General features: G+C 32.0%; 1 protein-coding gene and 1 long non-coding RNA gene across 2 annotated transcripts in view; both read left to right on the top strand.

Moving 5' to 3' along the window:
- LOC127720532 (uncharacterized) overlaps positions 1 to 25,857 on the top strand; it is a 362,531-nt gene that overhangs the window by 122,035 nt on the left and 214,639 nt on the right. The window lies entirely within an intron of this gene.
- LOC127720520 (echinoderm microtubule-associated protein-like 2) overlaps positions 1 to 25,857 on the top strand; it is an 80,234-nt gene that overhangs the window by 14,646 nt on the left and 39,731 nt on the right. The window contains exon 2 of the mRNA XM_052227112.1: positions 12,731 to 13,660. Within this exon, the coding sequence (XP_052083072.1) occupies positions 12,731 to 13,660 (930 nt within the window). The remainder of the gene's footprint in view (positions 1 to 12,730; positions 13,661 to 25,857) is intronic.

Here is a 25,857-nt window from a genome sequence, read left to right as displayed (position 1 = left end):
TCACATGACTTCAGACAATTTTAAGTGCTCATTATTTTTCTTTTATTCATATTAAATGGCTAATTATTTGATTTTCAGTGAATCATAATCTAAGTGTTTAAATAAACTAAAGTATCTAATGTAAAACATATATTGATAGAAGAAGAAGAAAAAAAAAAAACAAAAAACTAGCAATCTAAAATTCTTTCAGTAGAGCAAACCTGATAAGTTCGATTCGAAGCATCGTCAATATTTATCTTATCCAACTGAAACATTGTTTAAAATATTGCAATATCAAGTTCATTATTGCCACAATTAAACAGGTATTCAACTTTAATCATCAAAAGAAATTGTATATCATTTAAATATCAAATGGAAAACATTGCTAAATATTCCCCCAATATCTAATAACGGAGAATTGTTGATTTACACTACAGTATTCAACCAAAGGGTTATGCCTCTTCATATCAAGAGATCGTTTAATGGAAACAATTTTCTAATAATTTAAATAAAAACTATCAAATTACTGAGTAAATTAAAACAAACACTCAAACGAGACGTATTCAAAGGTAAAAATGCAAGTAAAAAATCGACATTGGGAATAAAAGTAGCGTTTTCATTGTTTTATTGTAAATTCAAATAAGATACAATATATATGTATGAAGATATATATATGCTCTGATTCTTCCAAACTGCTGTAGTTTTGTGTTGAAAGTTATCGACTCCGACTACATTAATTTTGAACGTAGCTATAATGTATATGATACGTCTGGTGTAGTGTGTCTACACTGAAGAAAAATAGATGTTAAATAATGATAAAAATAAATAAATAAATAATAAAAAATGAAAAGATATCTAAAATTGAGAATGGAAACGGGGAACGTTTCAAAGAGACAGCAACCCGACCGAAGAACAGAACACAGCCCAAGGCCATCAATGGGTCTTCAACACAGCGAGAAAAAAAGTTTAAGCATGTTACTAGTTCAGTTTGCTCCGTTCTTTTACTTCAATATAATACTAGTAGTGTGTTTATTTACGGGAACGGTAAATATTTGCCTTCACCTAGAGCCTTTCGATCCAAAAGAATTGCAGTATTTATTAGAATAGAAATAATTCATGGGGGCTTGAATTTATACTGATTTTACCACGGGTTTGCCCTTTATGCCGATATTTTACCCCTCGCTATCGCTTATGGTAAAATATTTAGTATAAAAGGCCATACCGTGGTAAAATCAGTATAAATTCAAACCCCCATGAATTATTTCTTAATTTTAAGTTAGCAACACCATTTCCTCCCTTCTAACTGTATCGTATGCCCTTAAGAGTAAGAACACAGACTGACAATAACGCGCTCCGTTGGAATAACATGCATTACTGCGCACTATTATCGTGTGAGCTATAATATGTTTAATAAACGGCCAAAGTTGTCAGGTCTAAAATATAGCATATGTTGGGTATACCAGTATACATAAAAAATAAAGCAACCAAAACGACAAGAAAAAAAATTAAATCTAGATGTCAATAATGGACTAATTGGACTGTTTTCTGTACACTATACTAGGCTTTACATGAGGGTCGTAATGGGGTACCTTCGATAAAATGTACATTTTCTTAATGACGAATCACGTTCAATTTTTTCCAAAAAATTGAGACCTCTGACGAATCTGGATAAAGATATTTTGACGAATCACAATTAAAATTTTAACCATTTTGACGCTAACGGTAGCCGAAAATGACGGTTTAACGCCTGACGGTAAAGGGCATTCCTACCCTCTTACATCGCTTGAATCTTAACAAGACTTAATACAATGTTAGTCCATTTATCGAAATGTTTAGCTGAGTCATTAAGAAGTTTAGTCAACAAATGATTCAGAAAAATAAAGAAGCAAATCTTCGATAAAAGTATAACAGTGTCTGACGTGCTAATGTAGGAACCTTTAGAAAGCTTTTGAGTTTGTATTTGCTCCTCTGCTAAGCAAGTACGTTTGAAGAGTCTGGCATACTTGAAGTCTCAATATTCTATCATTAGAAAAATTAAGACAAAATCCCTCTTGAAATCGTCTTTTTGATCCGCCTAACAGAAAAACCACTTCCATTATGAAGAAACTTCAATGTCATAACACCTGTGAGCTATTTATTTTGACTTCTGGCTTAGAAAAAGTACGCTTGGACTGTTTCGGTTCTTAGACATCCTTGGCTTTCAAATATTCGGCTTTGAACGTTCCAGATAAAGGTAAATCCAGAAAAGCGCTTCCAACACGTACCGATTATCAGGTTGTCTGCATATTGCTATTGTAAAATATCAACTGCGAGTCACAATATGAAGCTTTTTGTCGAGTGAGCGCAGCGAACGAGTTCAAAAAGACTTCCTATTGTGTCGAACAGCTGATATTTTACAATATAAATATGCTGACAACAAGATAATCGATTTATCGGGTTGTACTTGCGTATTTTGCATACTAGCAATAGAAACAAGTGTTTCTTTGTTTCAACAGCTAACCGGAAGAAGACTTGATATGTTGGGTCAAACTTATCAACGTCGGTTCATACATTATGACGTCGCTGATATGTCCGGGTCAAAGTTATTAAGGCCGGGTCAACATATTTGACGTCACAAAGCCGTGATATTATAAGTTATATGGTTCGCTACTGACCCCCTACGGATCCATAGAGGGTTAGTAAAATCCATAGGGGGTGAGGCCGAAGGCCGAATCTCCTATGGATTTTATTCACCCTCTATGGTCCGTAGGGGTCAGTAGTGAACCGTATAACGAATTTATCGCACGCGGGACTTTTTCTGCTGCGTTTTGTAGAAAAATAAACAATGAAACAGAACAACATTAATAGATGACGTCACCATTAACAGTAGACGTGACGTCATGAACCCCCTATGAAATTTACTAACCCCCTACGGATCCATTAGGGGTCACCACGTGACGGCGTTAAACCAATCACAACGTGATAATTTACCCGCGGTGCGATAAGCAATTTAATTAAGAACTGAGCAGAGTGATACAGACAGTGGGACGACCAATAAATCAAATTAACGTGTTGTTTTCCTTTTTGATTAGTGATTATTGGTTTCTCTGTTCCCAAATAAAGATAATGAAACAAAAAAAATATTTGACGACAAAATACTGCCATGGTCGACACAATCAAATATCAAACCATCAACAACAAATATACAGACTATTATAGGAACCTCTTGATATTTTGTAGTTCAGCGCTTTGCGAACGTTTTTGCTAAGAGCTTAAGGATGTTTGCTCCTCTAATTTTTGAATGTTTGCCAAATGTTCGGAATCCTCTGGTTTAATCCATGTAGTACCATTAAAAATGTTTGCCCACTAACCCCTACTTTTCTTTCCATATTTTTATTACATATAGTGTGAAATATCATCTTTGAAAATCTTATAAAAATTTAATCCTTGTTATTTTTTTCATCGTTTTTGAAAGAAAAAGGCGTCAATGTTAAGTGAATGAAAAATCTAGAGAGAATTATTTCCCGCCAAATATTCAATGGCTTATATCTCGAAAACAAGCACACGGACCCTTCATTTTTTCTGCTATTTTAGTTTCTTTATTTATATACTATCAATTTATAACAGTCTTTTAAAAAGCTTGTTATTTTGAAACAGAGTAGCGAACATCCTTAACCGCTTCTGATATATTCAAAAATGGCTTGGTTGTCTTAAAAAAAACATCACTTGCTAACACCGTATGAGTGATTCTAAATGTGCTGGATTAATAATATCAATATAACTATAGTGTAAGATACATAGAATGTCAACTCGTGTACGTGTTTGAACCAATTCATTTATAGTGCACTTATAAATGAAGTTATAATAGATTGCTAAAATAATAATGTTTAACTTCTTCCATAGCGCATTTGTTCATTTAAATGCCCTTCATCATTCGAATACAAATAAAATTGAATTCCTTTGAATTGATCTAAATTGATTTTAACTGATTGAAAAGAATAATCAAAAATCTTTTTTTAAACGGTCTTTTACAAGAAATTTTTTTAAAAGATATTGAAAAATAATAAGCAGGTATTTATTGGAATAAAAGCGATTTCAGCGTAAACAACAATCCTCTATTGTCACATGATAATATTTAAAATAACTAGATGTATTATTATCAATATGTATATAAACATGATGATAATGAATAAAAAAACGTATTATAATTCCACTCAATAGCAATAGTGAAACGATTACAAAAACACCTTAGAGTGTAGTCTTGACTTGGTACAGAAACGTATGAAGAGCTCACAAAATAATTACAAAATAATTACTGAACGTACAATTAATTGATTGACTAATTGGTTGATTTCAAATATGTCATGCATACTTAGAACGAGAAAACTATGACAATAAACCCAGTGAGGTAGCTTTTGTAAATTGGGTAGACCGGAATGAGTGACAAGACATTTAAAGATCCTTAAAGCACCAAAGGAAAAAGGCTATTCTTTGAGGAACAAGTGCAGAATTTTCCCCATGCAACAAACCTAACATTCTTTGCCTTATGGCCACCTGCTATTCTCTTATGAAATAAAATAAACATTAAAAGTCTTTATATATTTCGTACGTTCGAAGTGTTTTTCTGGATTGTCTTTCTTCATGACAGCTCATTTAAAAACCAAAGATGCATAAATACGCTGCAACGTTAGGAACTATGCGATCACTAAGTTTAACTTTACCACTCTTGGGTTTTCTATTTATTGTTCCACGCAGACGAGATAAATGAAAATTTAAAAAGAATCGCACTTGTGCTTTCGCAATAATATTTTTACAGTGTGGTGTACTACTTTTGGGACAAATTATATCAAAATTATAGAAAATCTCAGATTCAGATTCAGATTCAATATTTTAAAAAAGTCTCATCACTTATGATACATATTATACAATCATCATCATCATATATACATTGTATAAAACAGTAATTTCATAAGTTAAAATACAAGTACAAGTGCCACTCTATAAAGAATTTAAAGAGACTATAGAAATTCCAATAAATTAAAACTATATATTTATCATGTCTATAAAACATTTCCGTTCTGTAAAAACATATAACTACATTTGTCATGTCTAAAAAATATTTCAGTACTGTAAAACATATAACTACATTTGTCATGTCTATAAAATATTTCAGTACTGTAAAACATATAACTACATTTGTCATGTCTATAAAATATTTCAGTACTGTAAAACATATAACTACATTTGTCATGTCTATAAAATATTTCAGTACTGTAAAACATATAACTACATTTGTCATGTCTATAAAATATTTCAGTACTGTAAAACATATAACTACATTTGTCATGTCTATAAAATATTTCAGTACTGCTAAACATATAACTACATTTATCATGTCTATAAAATATTTCAGTACTGTAAAACCATGGAAGTATTATATTGACAATATAATACTTCCATGGTAAAACATATAACTACATTTATCATGTCTAAAAATATTTCAGTACTGTAAAACATATAACTACATTTGTCATGTCTATAAAACATTTCCGTTCTGTAAAAACATATAACTAATTTTTTAATGTCAACAAATATTTCAGTACTGTAAAACATATAACTACATTTGTCATGTCTATAAAATATTTCAGTACTGTTAAACATATAACTACATTTATCATGTCTATAAAATATTTCAGTACTGTAAAACCATGGAAGTATTATATTTACAATATAATACTTCCATGGTAAAACATATAACTACATTTATCATGTCTAAAAATATTTCAGTACTGTAAAACATATAACTACATTTGTCATGTCTATAAAACATTTCCGTTCTGTAAAAAAAACATATAACTAATTTTTTAATGTCAACAAATATTTCAGTACTGTAAAACATATAACTACATTTATCATGTCTAAAAAATATTTCAGTACTGTAAAAACATATAACTACATTTGTCATGTCTATAAAACATTTCCATTCTGTAAAAAAATATAACTAATTTTTTAATGTCAACAAATATTTCAGTACTATAAAACATATAACTACATTTATCATGTCTAAAAAATATTTCAGTACTGTAAAAACATATAACCAAATTTTTCATATCTATAAAACATTTCCGTTCTGTAAAAACATAAAACTACATTTATCATGTCAACAAATATTTCAGTACTGTAAAAACATAACTATCACTAGTACTCAAGCATGTAAAAAACTATTTCTTCTACTTAAAATATTAAAGCAGGTCTTTGCAACCATATCATAACAATCAGTACTTTCAAAAAAAGATATATAAACTTATCATCATCAACTCTAACTCAAAATATGGACAATATTGTGTTCAGAGGGCCTTGAATTCGGTTCGACAGGTTCTGTGATAACTTTGCGACCGTAAAAAGTGTTAGACTTTTAAATAGGGTACGATAAATTATTACTATTGAACAGAATTAATCGTATTCATGAGGGGGTATTTGTGAAAATTGCCAATCAAGACTTACATAAGGTAACATTTACCCATGTAATATCTGTATAATTATATCAAAATATATGTAGAAATTGCTAAGTACAACATCATTCTTTCACGCTCAAATGGCAAGTGGTCTCTGTAAAGGGACACGCTTATACAGTTTGTTCGTATTGGAAAATAACACGACAAAGAGGGTAAAAAAATATCTTATTGATGCATACACCATGGAAATGGGGAAATATGAACAAAATCAAATGATAAAAGAAGATATCTATCCATACACTAGCAATCAACCAATCAAAATGACCTATCCATACATAAGCTATCAACCAATCAAAATGACCTATCCATACACTAGCTTTTAACCGATCAAAAATGAATCCATATAAAGTGTAATTAATGCATTTACGTAATGTTTGTTCATTAAATTTTCCGATCTTGCTGTTCAAAACTACGATATATGCACAGACAAAATTGACATTTGAAACATAAGTTTACACAGCATCAAGCGAACATAATCTCCTTTATTTCACCGACAAACGATTAAATAGAAATAAACAATAGATTAATTAATTTTCCCAATAAAGTTTATATTTATTCAAAATTAATTTAACATAGAAATAGTATTACATGATTGAGGAACTGGATAAGGTTAACAGAATAGAGAATAATGGTCTCAAAAAATATAGAATAGAGAATAATAGGCCCAAAATATAAAGAACAGAGAATAATATGGGGCCCAAAAATTAAGAATACGGAAAAAAGGGTCATGCTAAAATATACAGAATAGAGAATTATCGGCGAAACATATAAAAAAAGAGAAAATGACTTACAAAATTAAATAATACAGAAATGAAGCGCACCTTTCCAGACCCTCATAATTGTCAAAGGATTCTATTAGATCCATGGGATATTGATTAAATATTATACATGTAGTAAAACAGTATTGTACATGTTTCATTAATTGGTGCAGGGGTGTATAAAACTTGATGTAAAATTTGATTACTAATGAAAGAAGGAAGTAATCAATGTTTAAAATATAAATAAGGAGATGAGGTGTGATTGCCAATGAGACAACTATCCACCAAAGTTCAAATAAAGTGGATGTAGCAATTATAGGCAACCGTTCGGCCTTTAACAATGAGATAAAAAAACCATACGGTATAATCGTCTATAAAAGGCCCCGACATAAAAAAATATGAAGCAATTCAATTGAGAAAACTAACGGCCTAATTTATATAAAAAAAGGAAAAAAAACAATTATCGAAAAACAAATATGACAGACATGAACCAACGACAGCCACTGAACTACAGGCTCCTGACTTGGAACAAGGACATAAAGAATGTGGTGAGGTATACCAATTTGCAATATAATGATTTAAAAAACCCCACATACATTCAACTCAATAAAATTCACGAACGAGATGCTTATAATAGCCGGAATCTCCCACCTGCATAGCATTTATATTCAAAATTAGTATCTTAGACTAGCTTTCACACACGTAGTAAAATTGTGACCAGGTTTGATAAAGACCCACATGAAGAAAATTTAAAACAAATGGTCGAGTTTTTTCGAGACAGTAACCCTTTTAAGGAATCAATTGATAATAACCATCATTTAACATATTTTGGAGAAAAAAACGGTAATGAGTTCTGACCGTTCAACACTTTTTTCTGGAATAATTTCCATTCGTAATCTCGAGATCAAAAGTTTAAAAACCAAAATATTCAGCTTAGGGAGAAAAAAACCAACAGGACATATTTAAAACATTCAAGATAGTTTAAGGTTGAAATATGTTTGTACTAACCAGTGAAAATTCAATTTGGTTAGTTGTTTTACTACAGTCAAAGCGAAGTGCTGGCTATTAATAAGTTTACGTAAAATGATTTACAGATAAAAAAATTACAAAACATCTGGTAATGTTTGAACGTCCACTTGGTATATTTCTTTGTCTGTGTAAATTTCCCGGCTCTGTAAGTTTAGTTGACGAAAAACAGTTTTAAAACCTGAGAGTTAAGACATATGACTATTAGTTTTAAACGCATTTGTTTGCATCTGTCCTAAGTCAGGAACATGATGTAGAGTGGTTGTCGTTTGTTGGTGTGGTTCATAAGTGTTTCTCGTTTCTCGTTTTTTATATAGATTATACCGTTGGTTTTCCTGTTTGACTGGTTTTACACTAGTCATTTTGGGGCCCTTTGTAGCTTGCTGTTCGGTGTGAGCCAAGGCACCGTGTTGAAGGCCGTACTTTGACCTATAATGGTTTACTTTTACAAATTGTGATTGGATGGAGAGTTGTTTCATTGGCACTCATGCTACATCTTCTTATGTCTATTAGCTTTCTCAAGTAACTTGTCGGAAGGAATATGAATGAGGGTCTGGATGGGGGTCCTTTATTTCTGTATTTTTTTTATTTTTAAGCAATTTTTCACCTAGTCATTATAAATTTTGCTCATTATTCTGTATTCTTTATATTTTAGAACCCCGATATTCTCTATTCTTTATTTTCTTGGCCTATTTTTCTCTGTTCTTTAAATTATAGTCCTTTATTGCTGCATATTTTGTCCATTATTCTCAATTTTGTAAACCCCATCCAGACCCTCATGAATGCATACATGTTTGCTGTTCTTAGTTCCTAAGTATTACATTTTCCAGACACATGTTTGCAATACTGATTTCCCTTGCTTATGGTGTATGCTCTAATAGTATACCCCCAGTTATGGCGTATGTAAGCGACAAAAAATAAATTGATATTTTACAAATTATTGTTGAATAAAAAGGCCAATGAGCCAATCAGACGATTATCCACCAAATAACTTAAGAGCAAATATGTTAATTTACAAGTTACCGTAAGATATTCGAAACCCTTACCGTTTAGTAAGATAATAAACATACCACGTAACAAAATATGAAACAATTCAAAAGGGAAAGCCAACAGTCTGATTTAAGTTAATGTTTATAGCAAATAAAAGCGAAAACAATAAAGACAGTCAGCAACCAACAACAATACTGGACTATATCTAGTCTCTTATGGACAGGCATACACAGAAGGTTCTGGACGGGGTTTATAGAATAGAGAATAATGGGTGAAAATGCAGAATAAAGGACAAAAATTATAAAGAAAAGAGAAAAATATGCCACAAAAAAAAAGAAAAAAAAAAGAAAGGATTAGAGAACAATGGGGTGTTGAAATAAATAGAATAAAAAATAAGGGTTAACTTTATCAAAGAAGAGAGAAAAATTGCATAAAAAATTAAAAGAATAAAGAAATGAATAAGCCCCCATCCAGACCCTCATGGAGAATGTGAGGAGATAGACATGTTTTTGAGCTCTCATCCCTTCACTTAAATAGACAAAATGAAGAAACAGTATTATGTATTATACTAGTATAACAATCTGTAAAATCAGTTAGAAATAGCTTGACTTATCAGATACTAAGGACAAAACACGAACATTTTTTTGTTAAAAAGTTTTCTATTTTATGTTCCTTTTATAAAATTTGATATATATCAGTAACTTATTCAGCTAACATAGTTCTACAATTCCCCAATAGCTTCACGTGAAGATAATAAAATATCACAATTTTAGCGAACAAAGGATTTTATTATCACAAAATGACAATCGAATGGCTCAAATAATCGTTCGATTCAAATTAAATTTGGTATGACGTACGGATTACCGTAGTAAATAAATGTTAAAATAACCTGATGATTACTTTTCCAATAATTCTATATTTAATAGACACCGGTGAATCTGTAAATTCACGCATTTAAATGATATAACTTGCAGTTCTCTTTGTTTGTGATCAATTTTTGCTGAAAACAGGAACCATAAAATCACCATCATATTGCACGTTAAACTTTGTTCTAGCGATTTCTAGTTTTGTTTATTGTTAAAATGTTATTAAGCTTACCAAATGAAACCAATTCATTAGCATACTGTACTCTTGAAATTGTATTCGGAAATCATTATGTGCTGGCATAGAAGTAACACACCAAGTGAATGCAAGCTTCATTGTAAAACTATAATTGTGTTATTTTTATAATGGAATATGTTTGTTAATATCTTCTTTCGTGTATTGATCGTCTGAGAGATAGATTATCCTACTAAAATATAAAAGCTTTATAAAAATATATATATTGACCCCTCTACCAAGAAATTTGTTTTGCATGCACACGTATAAAAATTGCGGTTTTTATCCAACGCAATCATAGGTTTGAACGTTGTTTTCAATTTAGACTTGTTTATATTTTTCCGTTTGGGCTTGTATTATATTGGCCTTCGGGTTTATTTGATCCGTTCATCCTATTACGACTCTTCAAAATTCAAGAGTCTATCCTAAATTGAGGTAAATTATATTGCCTTCCAAATACCGTTTCGATTCCTAACATCACTAAAGAGACATTAATTGTCGAAATCCGGATATGGTGTTCTAATTTTTGCACCTTTTGTTTGCGGTATACCATCTTTTCCGCAAGTTTATTGTTTTTTTGTTTGGTATTAAATTAATAGTTAAGATCCATTTTGTTAAATCTAGTGATCCGTTTATTTTGGCAATCGTCAATGGCAGTCAGCAGGGTTTATGAACATCAGTTGTTCGACCTGCTAGTCAAATGCGTTTTGTTAAAATATACTTTTTCACTTTTTTTGTCTTTTAAAAATTTTGTTTGTGCTGTATTTAGACCCCTTTAAAGAAATTTGTTTTGCACACGTATACAAATTGCCGTTTTTATCAAACGCAATCATAGGTTTGAACGTTGTTTTCAATTAAGACTTGTATATATAAATTATATAAACAACAACGTTAAATCTGCAAATTTGCGGAAGCAAATTTTTCTTCTTCCCTCACCGGGATTCGAACTCATGCTATTTAGATATCGAGACAAAACCGCCTGCACTGTGTCCAGCGCTCTAGACCACTCGACCACCTAGACTGAACATATAATATGTGTTTGCAGCCGTGTATCACCTTCACTGGTGATCCAATGAATGGATCTGTCGTAGAGCTGTCACTTGTTTAGACTTACTTATATAAATATATATATATAAGTCTGAAAATCAAACCCAACAGTGTGGGAATTAGATTTTTATGCTGACAAATGTTTGTCCCTCAACGGGATTTGAACTTACACCTTTGATACGCTACAGCACCAATCGCTTTAGCCTTATGTCCAGCGCTCTAGACCACTCGACCACATCCGCTAAAGAAAAAAATATAACTTCAATAGTCGTAATGTTACCCTGTCACGTAAGGCGAATCTAGAGATAGATATAAGACATGGGTTTTAAGCGTGTGTAGATGTTATGTTATTTTTTTTATACACAATGGTTTTTTTTCATTTGTCAGCAATCTAACTCAACGATTTTTTTTATATACCGTATGAGGTAATGATTCAATTCATTATTCAGTCACTAGAAATAAGTATAAAAATTAAACCCAACAGCTTCTATATATATTGAAGTCCTTTTGCTCCAATAGCTATGATTTTCAGAAAAATTATAAGCGAATGAAAAAAAAAGCTACAAATATCAGACTTCTTGTAAACGTAATCTGCTGGACCTTATAATGTGTGTGGAAACTCACTGTTGTATAGAAAATAAAATTTTATGTTAGAAGAGTAAATTTCACTTTTTGCCGCAAGTTGTACTAGGTATTTTGCAACGTAATCGTAAATGAAATGTTCCGCAAGTGGATTTCTATCATTGTCATATAAGCATACACAATCATACTTTGGACAAATACAAACTATAAAAACACAAAAAAATATACTGATTTGAATACATGGTTATTATTTAAGCAAAAATGAATTATAGGCATTGCTTATACCTCACTAATCATATTATACATTCTTTCTTTAGTGGACCAATCCAACACTTGTTGTGCATGTTCTGAACATGTTTTGCAGAAATGTTACGAACTATTTTAAACCTTTTGCACTTAGTTTCATATAAATATAGACTTTTTATTGTTTTAAGACGTAGCAGACGATAGTTTTTTCATAATTACGTAGGTTCTGTACTAAAAAGACACAAGATAGATAATCAATCGAAAGATATAATTAAAGATAATGTCTGAAAATGGACAATTTTCTGTATTTATAAAGTAATTAAAGGAAGCATCTTTTTCGTCATACATATGTCATTGAAAGGGCATTGTATGATCACGCGAGTCATATGTGGGAGAAATAAAGATTCACTCTTCTTTTCAGTACACGGAAATGTTCATTCAATTTACAGGCAGACTTTGATTTTATAAGATTTCTTATGTAAAAATTCATGGGTTTGCGCTATATTTCAGGTGATGCCGAATCCTAACGTGTATCTTAAACGTTATACTAACTCATATGCGGAAAGATACAAAAAAGGACGACAAAGACAGAGACCTTCCAAAGAGAAATCGAGCAGACGACTACATGGTTCCGAAGAGGATCTTGTTAAAACCGGAAGTGAGGATGGGGATGAACTCGATATAGAAAAACAAATAGAACTTGCTAGAAAAGCACGACCAAAACGAGCTGAAAGACGAAAAGAAATTATGAAAGAAGAATTGATTAATACAAAACAGCGGAACAATTATGCTTTGAACAATAAAGAGAATAAAGAGGAATTTTATAGACCGCGGAATAGAACCGCAGAAGAACCAAAGCATGTATATAAAAATTCATTATCGCCAGTGTCAAATAAAAGTTTCCCATTGCGAGGTGTTCCAATGCAACCTTATGTGTACCCGCCTAGTGCCAAAAATGGAGAAATTCACTTCTCGCCAAAATTTTTCAATATGTATCAGGTGCAAGAAAACACACACGAAAACGAACTTCAAGAAACAACTTTTATTAAAAACGAGGAAGTTGAAGAAGTGAGAAATGGTGCTAAAAGTTATGAACAAATGAGAGAAGAAGCTAGAAGCAAAAGAATTTCGATTCTAAATCGTGCTGAAAAATTAGTAGAAAATATATCTCGAAGTGATCAGTATTCTAGTGATGACGAAATCAAAATTGACAAGCCAAAACCTCGACGTAAAAAACATAGCAAAAAAACCGAGAAAAGCCGAACGGAGGCGAAATTTATTCAAACAAAAGATATTTCATCTTCCAGTGACGAGGATAAATATGTTCTAGTTAAGACTACGGTTTCACCAGAACCCCCAGAAAATGTTAATCTGGAGCTTCCAAGATTTATACAGCCAAGTGAATATCAGTCAAATATTTCGCTGCACTCAAATGAAAAGGTAAGTTTCTTTCACTATGTTAACACAAAATTGCACTGATCATGGAACACTTCTTCCCTTCCGGAGCACTTGAGATTATCCCCGTTTATTATTGGGGTTCGTGTTGCTCAGGCTTCAGTTTTTATGTTGTGTTTTGTGTACTGTTGTTTGTGTTTTCGTCGTTTTTGAATTTTGAAATGGCATTGTCAGTTTTTTTTCGATTTATGAGTTTGAATATCCCTTGGTTTCTTTCGCCTCTAGATATACAGTGCAATATTCTTCAAATCAAAAAGTCCTCGAAATATAGAATTATTATTTGTTCTCAATTTCATGTGTATATACTATGTTTCTCATTTGGTTGTTCACGTATGGAGAGAAACTTCTCTATCAACCTATTGTATTTATTGTTAATTTGTTCTCGTCCTCCACATGCATGAAATATTTGCCATTGGACGTTAAGCAACCAACAATTAATCAATTAATCTATCACAATGAACGGAGTGTGAAACGAGTAGGTAAACTGTTGTTGGCCAATACTGCAATGTGATATACAAAAAGTAAAAAAAAAAAAAAAATACCGAACTCAAAGGGAAATTCAAAACGGAAAGTCCTTTATAAAATGGCAAAATCAAAAGCTCAAACACATCTAGCGAGTGGAAAACAACTGTCATATTCCTGACTTGGTACAGGCATTTCCTGTAGAAAATGGGGGATTAAATTTGGTTTTATAGCTAGCTAAACCTCTCACTTGTGAAATGAAATGAAATGGCAACATTCTCATTGGCGTTATATTGTTTTCTCAGTTTAATGTTTATAATTGTATGCACAATCACTGAGTTGGCTGGAGATTGCTAAGTATCGTTTTGATTCTAATATGACGAATTTTTACTTCTCTCGCTATTTTATTTTGATTTAAATTCATCCTGATATATCCCAATTATTCCTGGTTTCCCAGTTTTTATATCAACACCTGACATGGGGCATCATCGGTACTGACTGAAATGTTATATATAGGCAAGACAACGATCTGTTATTACGACTGCGACACAAAAGGGTATTTTCCGCTTTGTTTTGTTGAATAAGATCTAGATATTTCTGGCAAATGTGCAAACTCCCCGGCAGTTCCATCTTCGATCCGCATACTACTCTACACTAATTGATGGAGTAAAAGGGAAATAGTTCCGGAACGGAAACGATCAATGTACAGAGTTTGGCAAGTGTGAACTTTTATCTTAGGCAAAAAAATGTAATCAGGTTCGCCGTTATTTTGGCGCAAAACTGTTTTTATTTCACGTCCCAGTCCGTAGTAACGGAATGATTGTTGCCCAACAACAGAGCAGCAGCACATACATTTTCTTTTGTACAGATATTTGCTTATATGTAGTATCAGTTATTTGTTCGTAGGTCGGAGGTCGATCCCTCCGGGTGCGCTGGCTTCCTCCACCAATAAAATCTGACCTCAACGATATAGCCAACCGTGCTGAAAGTGGCGTTAAACACACATCAATCAATCATTTATTTGGATAAAAAAGGGTGAACCTGCAGTTTTCAGAATGTCACAACTAGAGTCCCATATACTTTTATTATCTAGATTGACAACATATTACATACTTAAAAAAGGGAGATACAGAAGATATAAAGGGAAACTACAACACACTACATAGAAAACTAGAGCAACACTAACCCCATTCAGGAGCTTCAGAAGTGTAGTCAAATACAGAGGCGGATCCAGCCATTTTTAAAAGGGGGGTTCCAACCATATGCCACCATTCAAAAGCATTGATCGTCAAAAAAGAGGAGTTCCAACCCCCGGAACCACCCCCACCCCCTGGAACCTCAACTGAGATCCTGCTCCATATGTGGAACCAATGTTGATAGGTACAAATAAGAAAATCATCACAAACTAGAGATCGTTCAAAATATGCATGTACAATTTGCCGCTTGGCGTCAATCATAGAACAATCATGTACAATTTGCCACTTGGCGTCAATCATAGAACAATCTAGTACAAATTGCCACTTGGCGTCAATCATAGAACAATCATGTACAATTTGCCACTTGGCGTCAATCATAGAACAATCATGTACAATTTGCCACTTGGCGTCAATCATAGAACAATCATGTACAAATTGCCACTTGGCGTCAATCATAGAATAATCATGTACAATTTGCCACTTGGCGTCAATCATAGAACAATCATGTTAATCAAAATAAAGATTACATTCACAAATCAATGTATAATGATAAATCATCGGTTAGTTAACTATGATTCAGAGGAACTTATTAGAAAAAAGTCAATCTTAGATCTTGCAAAAGACAGTGATATAAGCATGTCTTTCTTAAAGTAAAGGTGGCATCTTTGGAGCGTATTCGAATAAGGGCCGGAAATAGTGACATCGATTCCCGATGGGGGATGATACTAAGATGTTATAATTCATATTTGCATGTTATAATCATGAATATGTATGTAATATTTGTCTTGGCTGTTAAGCATCAATCAATCAGTCAATCACTGTATTCAAAACCATTTATGATATCTTTATTTTTCAAACGAGATTCGTTTTACTTCAGAAATCCGAAGTGTCTCAATATATGACCGATTCCGATTTGCATATTGAGGTATGTGGTATTGTTTGGTTTAGATGGAGTAGACGTATTTAGAATGTGTAAATATTATTTGTGTACGTGTAACACGCCGCCCTTTTTGTACCAACACAAAGGCAATCAATGTTTAAGTGATTTACTTGACATTTCCAAAGGTTGTTTGCATAGTCTGTAATATTGTTGAAAAAGAAAAAAAGATATGAAGTTATCTGAGTGAACGGTTATAATATTCTGTATAGTTTGATTGAATAAATTATAACTGGACAACTTGCATGTTTCAATTCAAAAATTAGAATTTTACACGTCATTCTAAATTATTTGAACCTTATAATATGGATATGACTGTCTGCACTTTGCTTTATTATCGTAAAGATCACAAGATTTGCAAAATCGAAGTTTTTACCCTACTCTGCTTTAAAAAAAAAGTGTGCATTAGGATTATATCGGACGATCGATTGCTTGGAAGTCGTTTTTCTTCAAAATCTAAGTTGTAATAAGTATAAATAGTTTTTATCTTTAATTTTCGTCCGGACGTCAATATTTAGCCATACTATAAAGGATTAATTTCGCTTCTTCTAGAATCACCTATGCTGTGGATTCCATTAAATCAAATAAATAATTATGATGTCACTATCTTATAATATATTAAATCGCAATCATCTTGATATCTAACTAGTCGTCTTTAGTTCCCATTTAACACATATGATATCTGTTTTTGTGATGTGCAGTTCTAGAATTGATCTTTTTTTACCCCTCTCTCGTTCTCTCTTTTCCTTTTTTGGGGAATTGTGAAACGAATGTGACAGATTTTAACCTTGAAATGTTTGTCTTTATGTAATATTTCTTGTCTGTTTTCAAAACTTATGTCAAATATTTGATCGGAACAAATTACAATAAGTTAGTTCAAGATAATCATTTCGGGTACACGTGTATAAAAAGACTTATATAATCATATTGTAACATCTTAAAAGTACAACATAACCTATGATCAATGAATGTAAAATTATATATGATATATTTAAAGGACGCCGTACATTTTGGCCAGAACTTAACACTGACCAGTGCAGATGTATGAGTTTGTAGAAAAGTGGTCATTGTAATATTGTATCAATGAAAAAAATATATACTGTAAAATAGCATTTTAAAGCGTTGGATTATAGATAGTATTTGAATGAGGATTTTCGCACTCATTGACATATACCATGCACATGTCCGCTTTTGGTCATAATTATCAATAAATAAAAATAAATATACAGCATTCTTTTTAAATCTTTTTTGTTGTTGTCTTCTGTAGTTTTCACTGAACACTGTTTTTGTTTTGTTTTATTTTATTTATCTCGTACGTGCACAGTGAAACCATGGCTTTGGCTAGCAAATTGCAAGTTGCTAAATAATTTGACTATATAATAGACGCTCGTGGCGAGGTATGTTTCGTTACGATCTTAATTGACAAGGGTTTCTCGTTTTCATGCTGAAGTTTGGTGGTTCTATCCAAGTACTTCGGCTTTAACCTCATATAAAAACTATCCGTCATTATATAGACAAGGTCGCTGAAACAACAAAATAATTTTTCTCCATAGTCCACTTTAAAAAAATAAATACATTTGTTTTCAAAAATGTTTATGTTGTTTTGTTGTCAAGCAAGTCTTTTACTCATGTCTCACTTTATCTAATTATATTCCGACTTGTTTTGTTTAGAGAATACTAGCGATACTATGATTAATTTTTATTGATCGCAATAAATTTGATTTTTGTTCATTGGAAAAAAAAATACCAATATTATATATATTGCAATAAAAAATGAAGTATAGCCTCGTCAACATTTACAGTAAGGAACCTCCTTCATGACCCCTCATTCCACAAACTTTACATAATTTTGATTAGAGAATTGCTATAAAATAAATCTATGTTCCAAATTGTATGCATAAAAATTCACATTTAGTTCAATAATTGCTCATACAATGTACGAATGTATATATTTCTCTTCAAACATATAATAGGTCTACAATAGTATTGTTTGCTGGATATTTATTTTCTCAACGGTAGCATGGTACTAGTTTAAACCCCTTAAGAGTACGCGACGTTTTGTGTGCCAGTTGCATCATTAAGGTTATCAAAATAATAATAAATACCATTGTTATGATAAGGTTATTGGACTTAATTCGGAACTTCCTGTCCTTTTAAGATTGTTTTCACATATATTGAATGTCTTATAATAGAAATGTGAATAATTCATCTCAAGACCAAAACCGGAAGCTTCATGTGTGTTCAACAAATACCTAGTAAATAGTTTTTAAAATATCTATAAAACTCTACCCTTACCTCTGAGGTTGTCATTCATTAAAAATTATAACTAAGAATGGTCGATAAGTTTTGAAAAAAAAATCATAAAAATGGATTTGAATGCGAAAAGGATGTGAATTTTCAAGGAGACAGCCGTAAAGTCAATCCTTATAGTGTTGGAGGTCAAAGAAATGATAGAAACGTTAACCAACGTAGTGGTAAAATGAAAAATAACAGCGTTCATAGCAAAATAAAAACAGACAATAAAAATACTGTTACAACAGATGTAGAAACTATCACTGACAATGACACTCTACAATCCAATTCTAAAGACAAAGAATTCGAAACCGAAAGTGCGACAGCCAGTCAGATGAAAAATGCTAAAGACAGTTCGAAACGCAAGGAAGGAAGGAAAAAACCTGTTAAGTTCGTGGATAAATATCAACCAAATGAATACCAAGTTTTACATTGTGGAGAATACTTAGTAAGGGTATTAAAGGGAGGTGGAGATAAACGCAGATCAGCAGAACGTAGAATTGGCGTCATTAAATTGCCGCGCAGTAAAGGTCAAACATTAGATGAAAAAGAGGTTGTACACTCTATTGAAAAGGGCCATGATGACGAGGTGCATGATAGAATAAACCAATTAAATACAAATCATAAAGTTAATCCAAGTAAACGTGATAGCAAAGGCGACGACAAAGAAGATGGTTCTAAACAAGATAAAGTGAAGATCAGGAACAGTCATGAACAGAAAAATAGTTCCAACACAAAAACAAACATAGAAAACGATGACTCGCCGATTGAGCTGAACAAGATAGATAAATCTTCTGATCTACAGACTAAGAAAAATACAAAGATGAAGAATAATCTTACCAACAGTGGAATAAATGTTAAAGGGAGTAAGAAAACCGGGGATGACAAAACTAAATATAAGGAAGGAACGTCAAAGTTGTCTCTAACAAATTTAGAGAGGGCAATTGACAAAGCAATTTCAAAACAGAACACTGAATCCAAGGCCAGCAGAAAAGTGTCGAATGAAGAGCTTTTAACTGACATTCTTCAAGACCCTACAACACCGGCTGTATATAAAAAACGAATTTTACAGGCACTGAATGAAAAATATCTCGGATTAAAACAGTTTCAAAATTTTTCGTCCGCAGATCAGCGCAAAATTTTACTTACAGATAATACCAATACTACACCAAAATTGCAGATGACATACAATGTAAAATCTTCGCCAATGACAAGTGACAACTCTTGGATCAGAACACAGTCTCGTCCGCAGATATCTAGAGGTCCGTCAATATCACGTAACAAGATAAAGCGTCCACTGCCACGAATCGTTCGTCAAAGTAATAAAACTCCAAGAGAATTGAGAGTACCACCGACATTTAGAAGACCCTCTACATTCAGACACAGCAAGATGTCAAAAAGCACACAAACAAATTTGTTGATACTAGAAAGGAGACATACTTTGACACGATCCCCGACTATCAGTAGTACACAGCTGAATAGTTCCTTCTCAGAATTTCCGGTGTCTAAATTTTCTACGGGAAATCGATATTCATATCATCGGCCCAATAGTATTGATTTTGCGAGTAATGAAATTAATAACAATATACAAAACAATCATTGGAATTTGTATGATCGCGTTGAAGATATTGAAATTAATTACAACCAAAAACAAATACCAATTGACAATGTGTTTTTCTCTCAAAGAAGGAAATATGATTTGATGTCTGAAGGGACACACCGAAACTGGACTACAAGAATGTCCGAAGCATGGCTAAAATCCGATAGATATGAGGACGAGAGGGACATTTTAAAGCGTACACGAAAGGTTGGTTTTTATTCTCATCTTGATTTGCACATAGTATCTTCATTCAAAGGGGGACAACTTATAATATTATTTTAACATGTAAGTTTTAAAAAATGTCATAATTAACATCCTTTATAGAGTTTAACATAGTTTTGGTTCGACAAAAAATTATTATAATACTAGTATCTGCTTATTTAATAAACTTAAATATATTTAAAAACGGGAAACTTTGTAAATTATACGCTTCCAAACTTTTAACGATTAAAGATAAGAGTATAGGGAAATAATTATATAAAATTTATCAAAAGATCTTCTTCGTTTTGTTTATTTGAATTAATTTTGTGGGAAGGGAAACTATATGCTAAAATTCACAACTTTTATAGACTCGGATCGATTTATCATTTAGTATACTGTAAATATTTGCTTTTTTAAAAAACTGTAAGTTGCCTTCTAGAAGTCTTTTGAATATGTTTTTGTTGCTGTCGCTTTGACGTGTACCTCGGCCTCATTTCATTATTTTCATATTTGTGGTTGTTAATCCTATTGCGGCCTGACTATGTTGAGTAGCTGTGCTCATAAACATGTTTAAATCACCACTTTATATGTGCCTTTACCCAAGTCAGTAGCATGTAAGCCAATGGTTGCCGTTGGTTGCTGTTCGTTTATTGATTTGTCATTGGTTTTTTTTAATTGTTTCACATTTGGTCATGTCGGGACCTTTTATAACTGACTAAACTGTATAAATTTTGCTCATTGTTGAACACTGTATGTTAGCCTATATATAAATGCTTTTATTTGCTTCATTTTGGCTATGTTGGATAGTTATCTCATTGGCAATCATACCACATTTCCTTTTATTGTCATAGGGTTGGCAAATTCTCTCACCAACCTATGCTGATAGTGTGTCAGTAAATGTTATCATTTACACCAAAATCCATGAAAGGAAAGATATACAGAACATAATTATATACATTCAGCTGCGAGTCACGTGACATATGATATACATTTCCCTTGTACGAATCATTGCCCGAACATATGATTATTGCCCTTGATTTTTGTCATCCCTATTGCTGCTATCTGATTTCTCTTTTCGCACATGAATTTATACGGGGAACCCTCGAGTGCTATACAGCAAGCTTTGTGAGATAGAACACATTGTCCATTCACTTCGTCAATCAAAATTAACCTTTCAAAATTAAGAAATGGCCATTCTTTTTTATTTTAGGACAATTGGTTTTGATACTTTGATTTTGAGCAATTCTGATCGATGAAGAAAAATCCACTAATTTATTCAGTGTTTTTATTCTTATTCACGTGATATCGTCATAACACAATGTAATTCGGCACTTATTAGTTGTATGTTATTCAATAGTTGCGAAATTTAACTCTTAAACACGTTTTAAAATGAAATTAAGATTTAGTTTTGATAGCAAGGAAATCAATACTTTTTTATGGATAACATTGACTGTTTACCTCAAGGCACTAATTGACCTTACGAACTAGAATGGTATTTATTGTACCATGTTTATCATGATTTGTAAATAATAACTCTCGTATTGTCTAACTATTATTCAATGAAAGAATATAAACTACATTTTATTAGTATATCAACACTTTCGAATTTCCCAAGACGGCAGTGTTTTTACCTTTTGCCTGATATTATTTGAATTTCGGGACATTTCCATGGAGATTTGTCCATTTGTTTCTTAATTAACTTTGGCGTTCTCTGTAATCAAAAATTAATGATACCAACATTAGAAGGCGTTCTGTAAAGAAACACGGGTAGGATTATTTGCATATACTGAAAAGAAAATAACAGTTCAATCAGGAGGGAAAAAAAAGCATAGCTCACAATACTTAAAGTTACGCGGTTATGAAATGTATGGACATTATTCTTATTGCTTGAATTCCGAATGGATATTTTAAATTTCTTTTAAACTACGGCGTGCTAAAAATGTATTCATATTCCAATAATGAAATAGACAGGAGGTTCTCATATGCAAGTTCAGTGCACAGTTTTAAGAGAAACACGTCACAATCAAGCTTGATTTCGTCAAAAGATCCTCGTAGACTCTCTATAGTTAGAGGTATGAAAAGACCTCTTCAACAAGTTAAACAAAATCATGAACATAATGGAATTGCGGATAATGAATGTGAAAAAATGTCGGCTGAATCACAATCCGGAGATTCTATTCCGGAATCTGCGAGTAAAATGATTCCTGATACTCCAAAAATACCAGAGAATTATAAAACAGAAATAGGACTGGTATGTTAAACTAAGCATTTTCAAAAAAAAAAAAAAAAAAGTTTCTTAAGAATTTTTGTTTTAAATTGAGTTTTTGCCCTTATAAAGTGTTGTTATGTTTTCAAGTTTTTCGATTTTTCGATTTTTTTTTGATTCGTTCCTATTTTAAAATTATTTAAAGATATACACTGCACAATAAAACATCTAATATTAACACAACTATGTTTTTTGTATGATTTTCGTGTTCAATGTAATTGCAAATTGGTTGACTGTGAATTATGAGATATGTATTTTAACAAAATTCGAATTATAACCTGATTTTTATTAATCTTTCAGAAGATGAATGAATTACGTTAATTTATAGTTTGATCCCGTCAACAATATTTAAAGTAAAAAAAAAAATAACAAGTCCCTTTGTAAAAAAAATCATTAGAAATAATGATAGGACCTCTTGATTCATTTGCTTGGTATTTAATTGATGTATTTACTGTTTGTCTTGAAATGAGGCCCCTCATGGGGGTGTCCAAGAATCACATAATCACAAATGTTTTGCCAATATAATCACATGATCATTAACTATCTTTTTAAACAAGATAATCAAATAATCAAAAATACAGTCCTAGATTATCAAATAATCAAATAATCATGAAATATTTGGTCTGGTTATCAAATAATCACTATAAATACGGCCAAGTAATCACATAATCAAAAACCCCATGCGGAGGCTCTAAAATGGATTTTGTGTTTGCATATGTAACAAACTTATTTAGTTTGAATTGAATTAAATACATAAAGTGAAATAGCCAGTCTTTGGATAAGCAACAATAACTAACTACTAGTAGTATTAAATGTGTACCAAACCCGTAACATGTACGTTATTGCACCCAAACCGAGCACATTATTCTTACTCCGAGCCGACTAGTCTCCCTTGCTTCTTAATGTGGTACCAAACACCTTGACTAAAATTAATTTCGCTCTTTTAATTTTCATAAAATTTTGACAAAATATTAACTTTGATCCTTTGACAAAAATATAAAAAATTCAAAAAACTTGAACCACACACTTTATCGGAAAAAATTCATTGGATATACATGTATAGCAGTTTGACAAACACTATTCACTAATTTTGATCATTGAGAAGCTTGATATTTCCTTCACAATAGAACGTGATTGAAACGTTCAGCTGATTTTTACAGAGTTATCTCCCTGTAGTGATGAGGGGAATAGCAGGAAATAACAATTTAAAGATTTTTGGTTGGACCATGCCGGGGTTCGAACACACGACCACCCGCACTCTAGGCGAACATGCTTCCACGAGAGCACAGAGGCGGTTTTTGTAAAAGAGAAGGATTTGTTATCTAACGGCATTATTCAATTCTTACAGTTATCTTGGCATGCAAAAATAAATTGCTGCGTGAAATACGATCACATCTCTCGCTTAGTTTATTTCATTTACATAGAATAGGGACACACTTGGTTACTAATTGGTGTTTGTTCCCTACCAGCATCAAGTATTTCATGGATATTACAGAGGAGACCAATCAATAATAAATCCGATAGATAGGCTCTGCTTATTGGATTTGTTATGTAAGTAATACAGTAATGAAGGGCGGGAAGTTTGTACTAGTCCACCAATTGAATAGTAGTGTATTTTTTCGAAAGAACAGAGTTTGTCTCTCGACAGGTCATTTACGGACCCACAAACCAATTGAAATTGAAAATTAGTAAAAAAATTAAAAAAAAGAAAAGAATAAACTATAAATTGATTTTTGCCAGATTTTTTTTTTATATAAAGATAGAATGTTAAATAAATGTCCCCATGAAAAATTCAACGCCCTCCCCCCCCCCCCCCCCAAAAAAAAAAAAAACACAAAAAAAACAACAAAACAAAACATAAGCAGCATCAAGTGATAAGTTTCACACTGTTAATTTTGTTGTCATGAATATATTTCGATTAACCATTATTCTATTCGTAATGATATTCGATTTTTATAGTCACGATTTGCTGCAGCTTTTATAGATAACCAAAACCGCAATAAAACCGCATAATATTGTTAAAACTTTCATCCCGACTTTGTTGATCCATAAATAAATAATAAATAATGAATAATTTTAAAACAACCGGGAAAAGAAAATGCAGTCATCAAGGAAATTTGGAAACCTGGAATTCATTTATTTTTACTCAATCAATTAAACGCAAGACAATGTCTAAAATTACAATAAGAGACAAGGATTATCGACAGTTCTAGATAATATTCTGGAAGAATGTATAATAGAAATATTCGATCAGATTATGAAGTTCGGTACGGTACCTTACCATTGGATTACTTTGAATCGGAAGATATAGTAGATTATGAGGGTCTATATTGTCCAACAGTGACCTCTGACTATGGTATTTCCTATGAAAGAAGGAGACCGTATTATTTTACAACTGGACAAAGAGATTATATCTCTCCAGTAAGCACAGATGACTCGGTCATACCTACCTTGTATAGACAAAGATATATGGTTTTACCAAATATTAGGGTAAGCATTAGACGGTATCATTTATGTTGCTTTTTCTTCTTCTGTTTTTGTTGTTATCTATTTTAATGGTAAGGCCAAAAATAAAATTTAAATTGTTTGCCTACCTTCCCATATAAAAAGATAAAAAGTAGCCTTCCGGAAAAATTTTATGACACAAATCGTTTCAAATTTTTTTGAAAGATTTTTTCCTGCTCTTATGTCGTTTTCGTGTCTGTAACTTATGTTGTTGGCAAAAAAAAACATAAAAGAAAATCCCTTCCTATCTACTCAACCCTACAAGGCATGTGTAGGCAACATCAAACAAAGAATTTTTAAGGGTGGCCTAATAATTATAAAGTAGAAAGACCTTTCTGAGCAGATTGTTTTTGATACGTTCTTTTATGTTTTATTTTTTTTCAAACGATACTAACGCAAATGTGGACGAGATTTGAAAAAAAAGAAATATATTTTGACCCTGTCACATGTTCGTGTGCCTTTAAGAATTTATTCAGGAGAAGTTGTAATTTTCGTATTTTAACGTTTTATTATTTTTCGGTGAGTAAAGTTAGTACTAAGTTGGTGGTAGATATTTGATAGTCTGTAGCCAGTTTAAAATTACTTTTACTGAAAAAAACCCCACAAAAACAACAAAAAATTCACACTGCATGACTGTTTCCTTTACAGTAGTTTAAAAAATATCAAATGAAAATACAAATTGTCTATATATATCTAAAACTGTAAGTGATACTATTCTACACA

This window comes from Mytilus californianus, unplaced genomic scaffold (genome assembly GCF_021869535.1).
Source record: "Mytilus californianus isolate M0D057914Y unplaced genomic scaffold, xbMytCali1.0.p SCAF_11, whole genome shotgun sequence".
NCBI lineage: Eukaryota > Metazoa > Mollusca > Bivalvia > Mytilida > Mytilidae > Mytilus > Mytilus californianus.
This window is presented reverse-complemented; position numbering and strand designations above follow the sequence as displayed.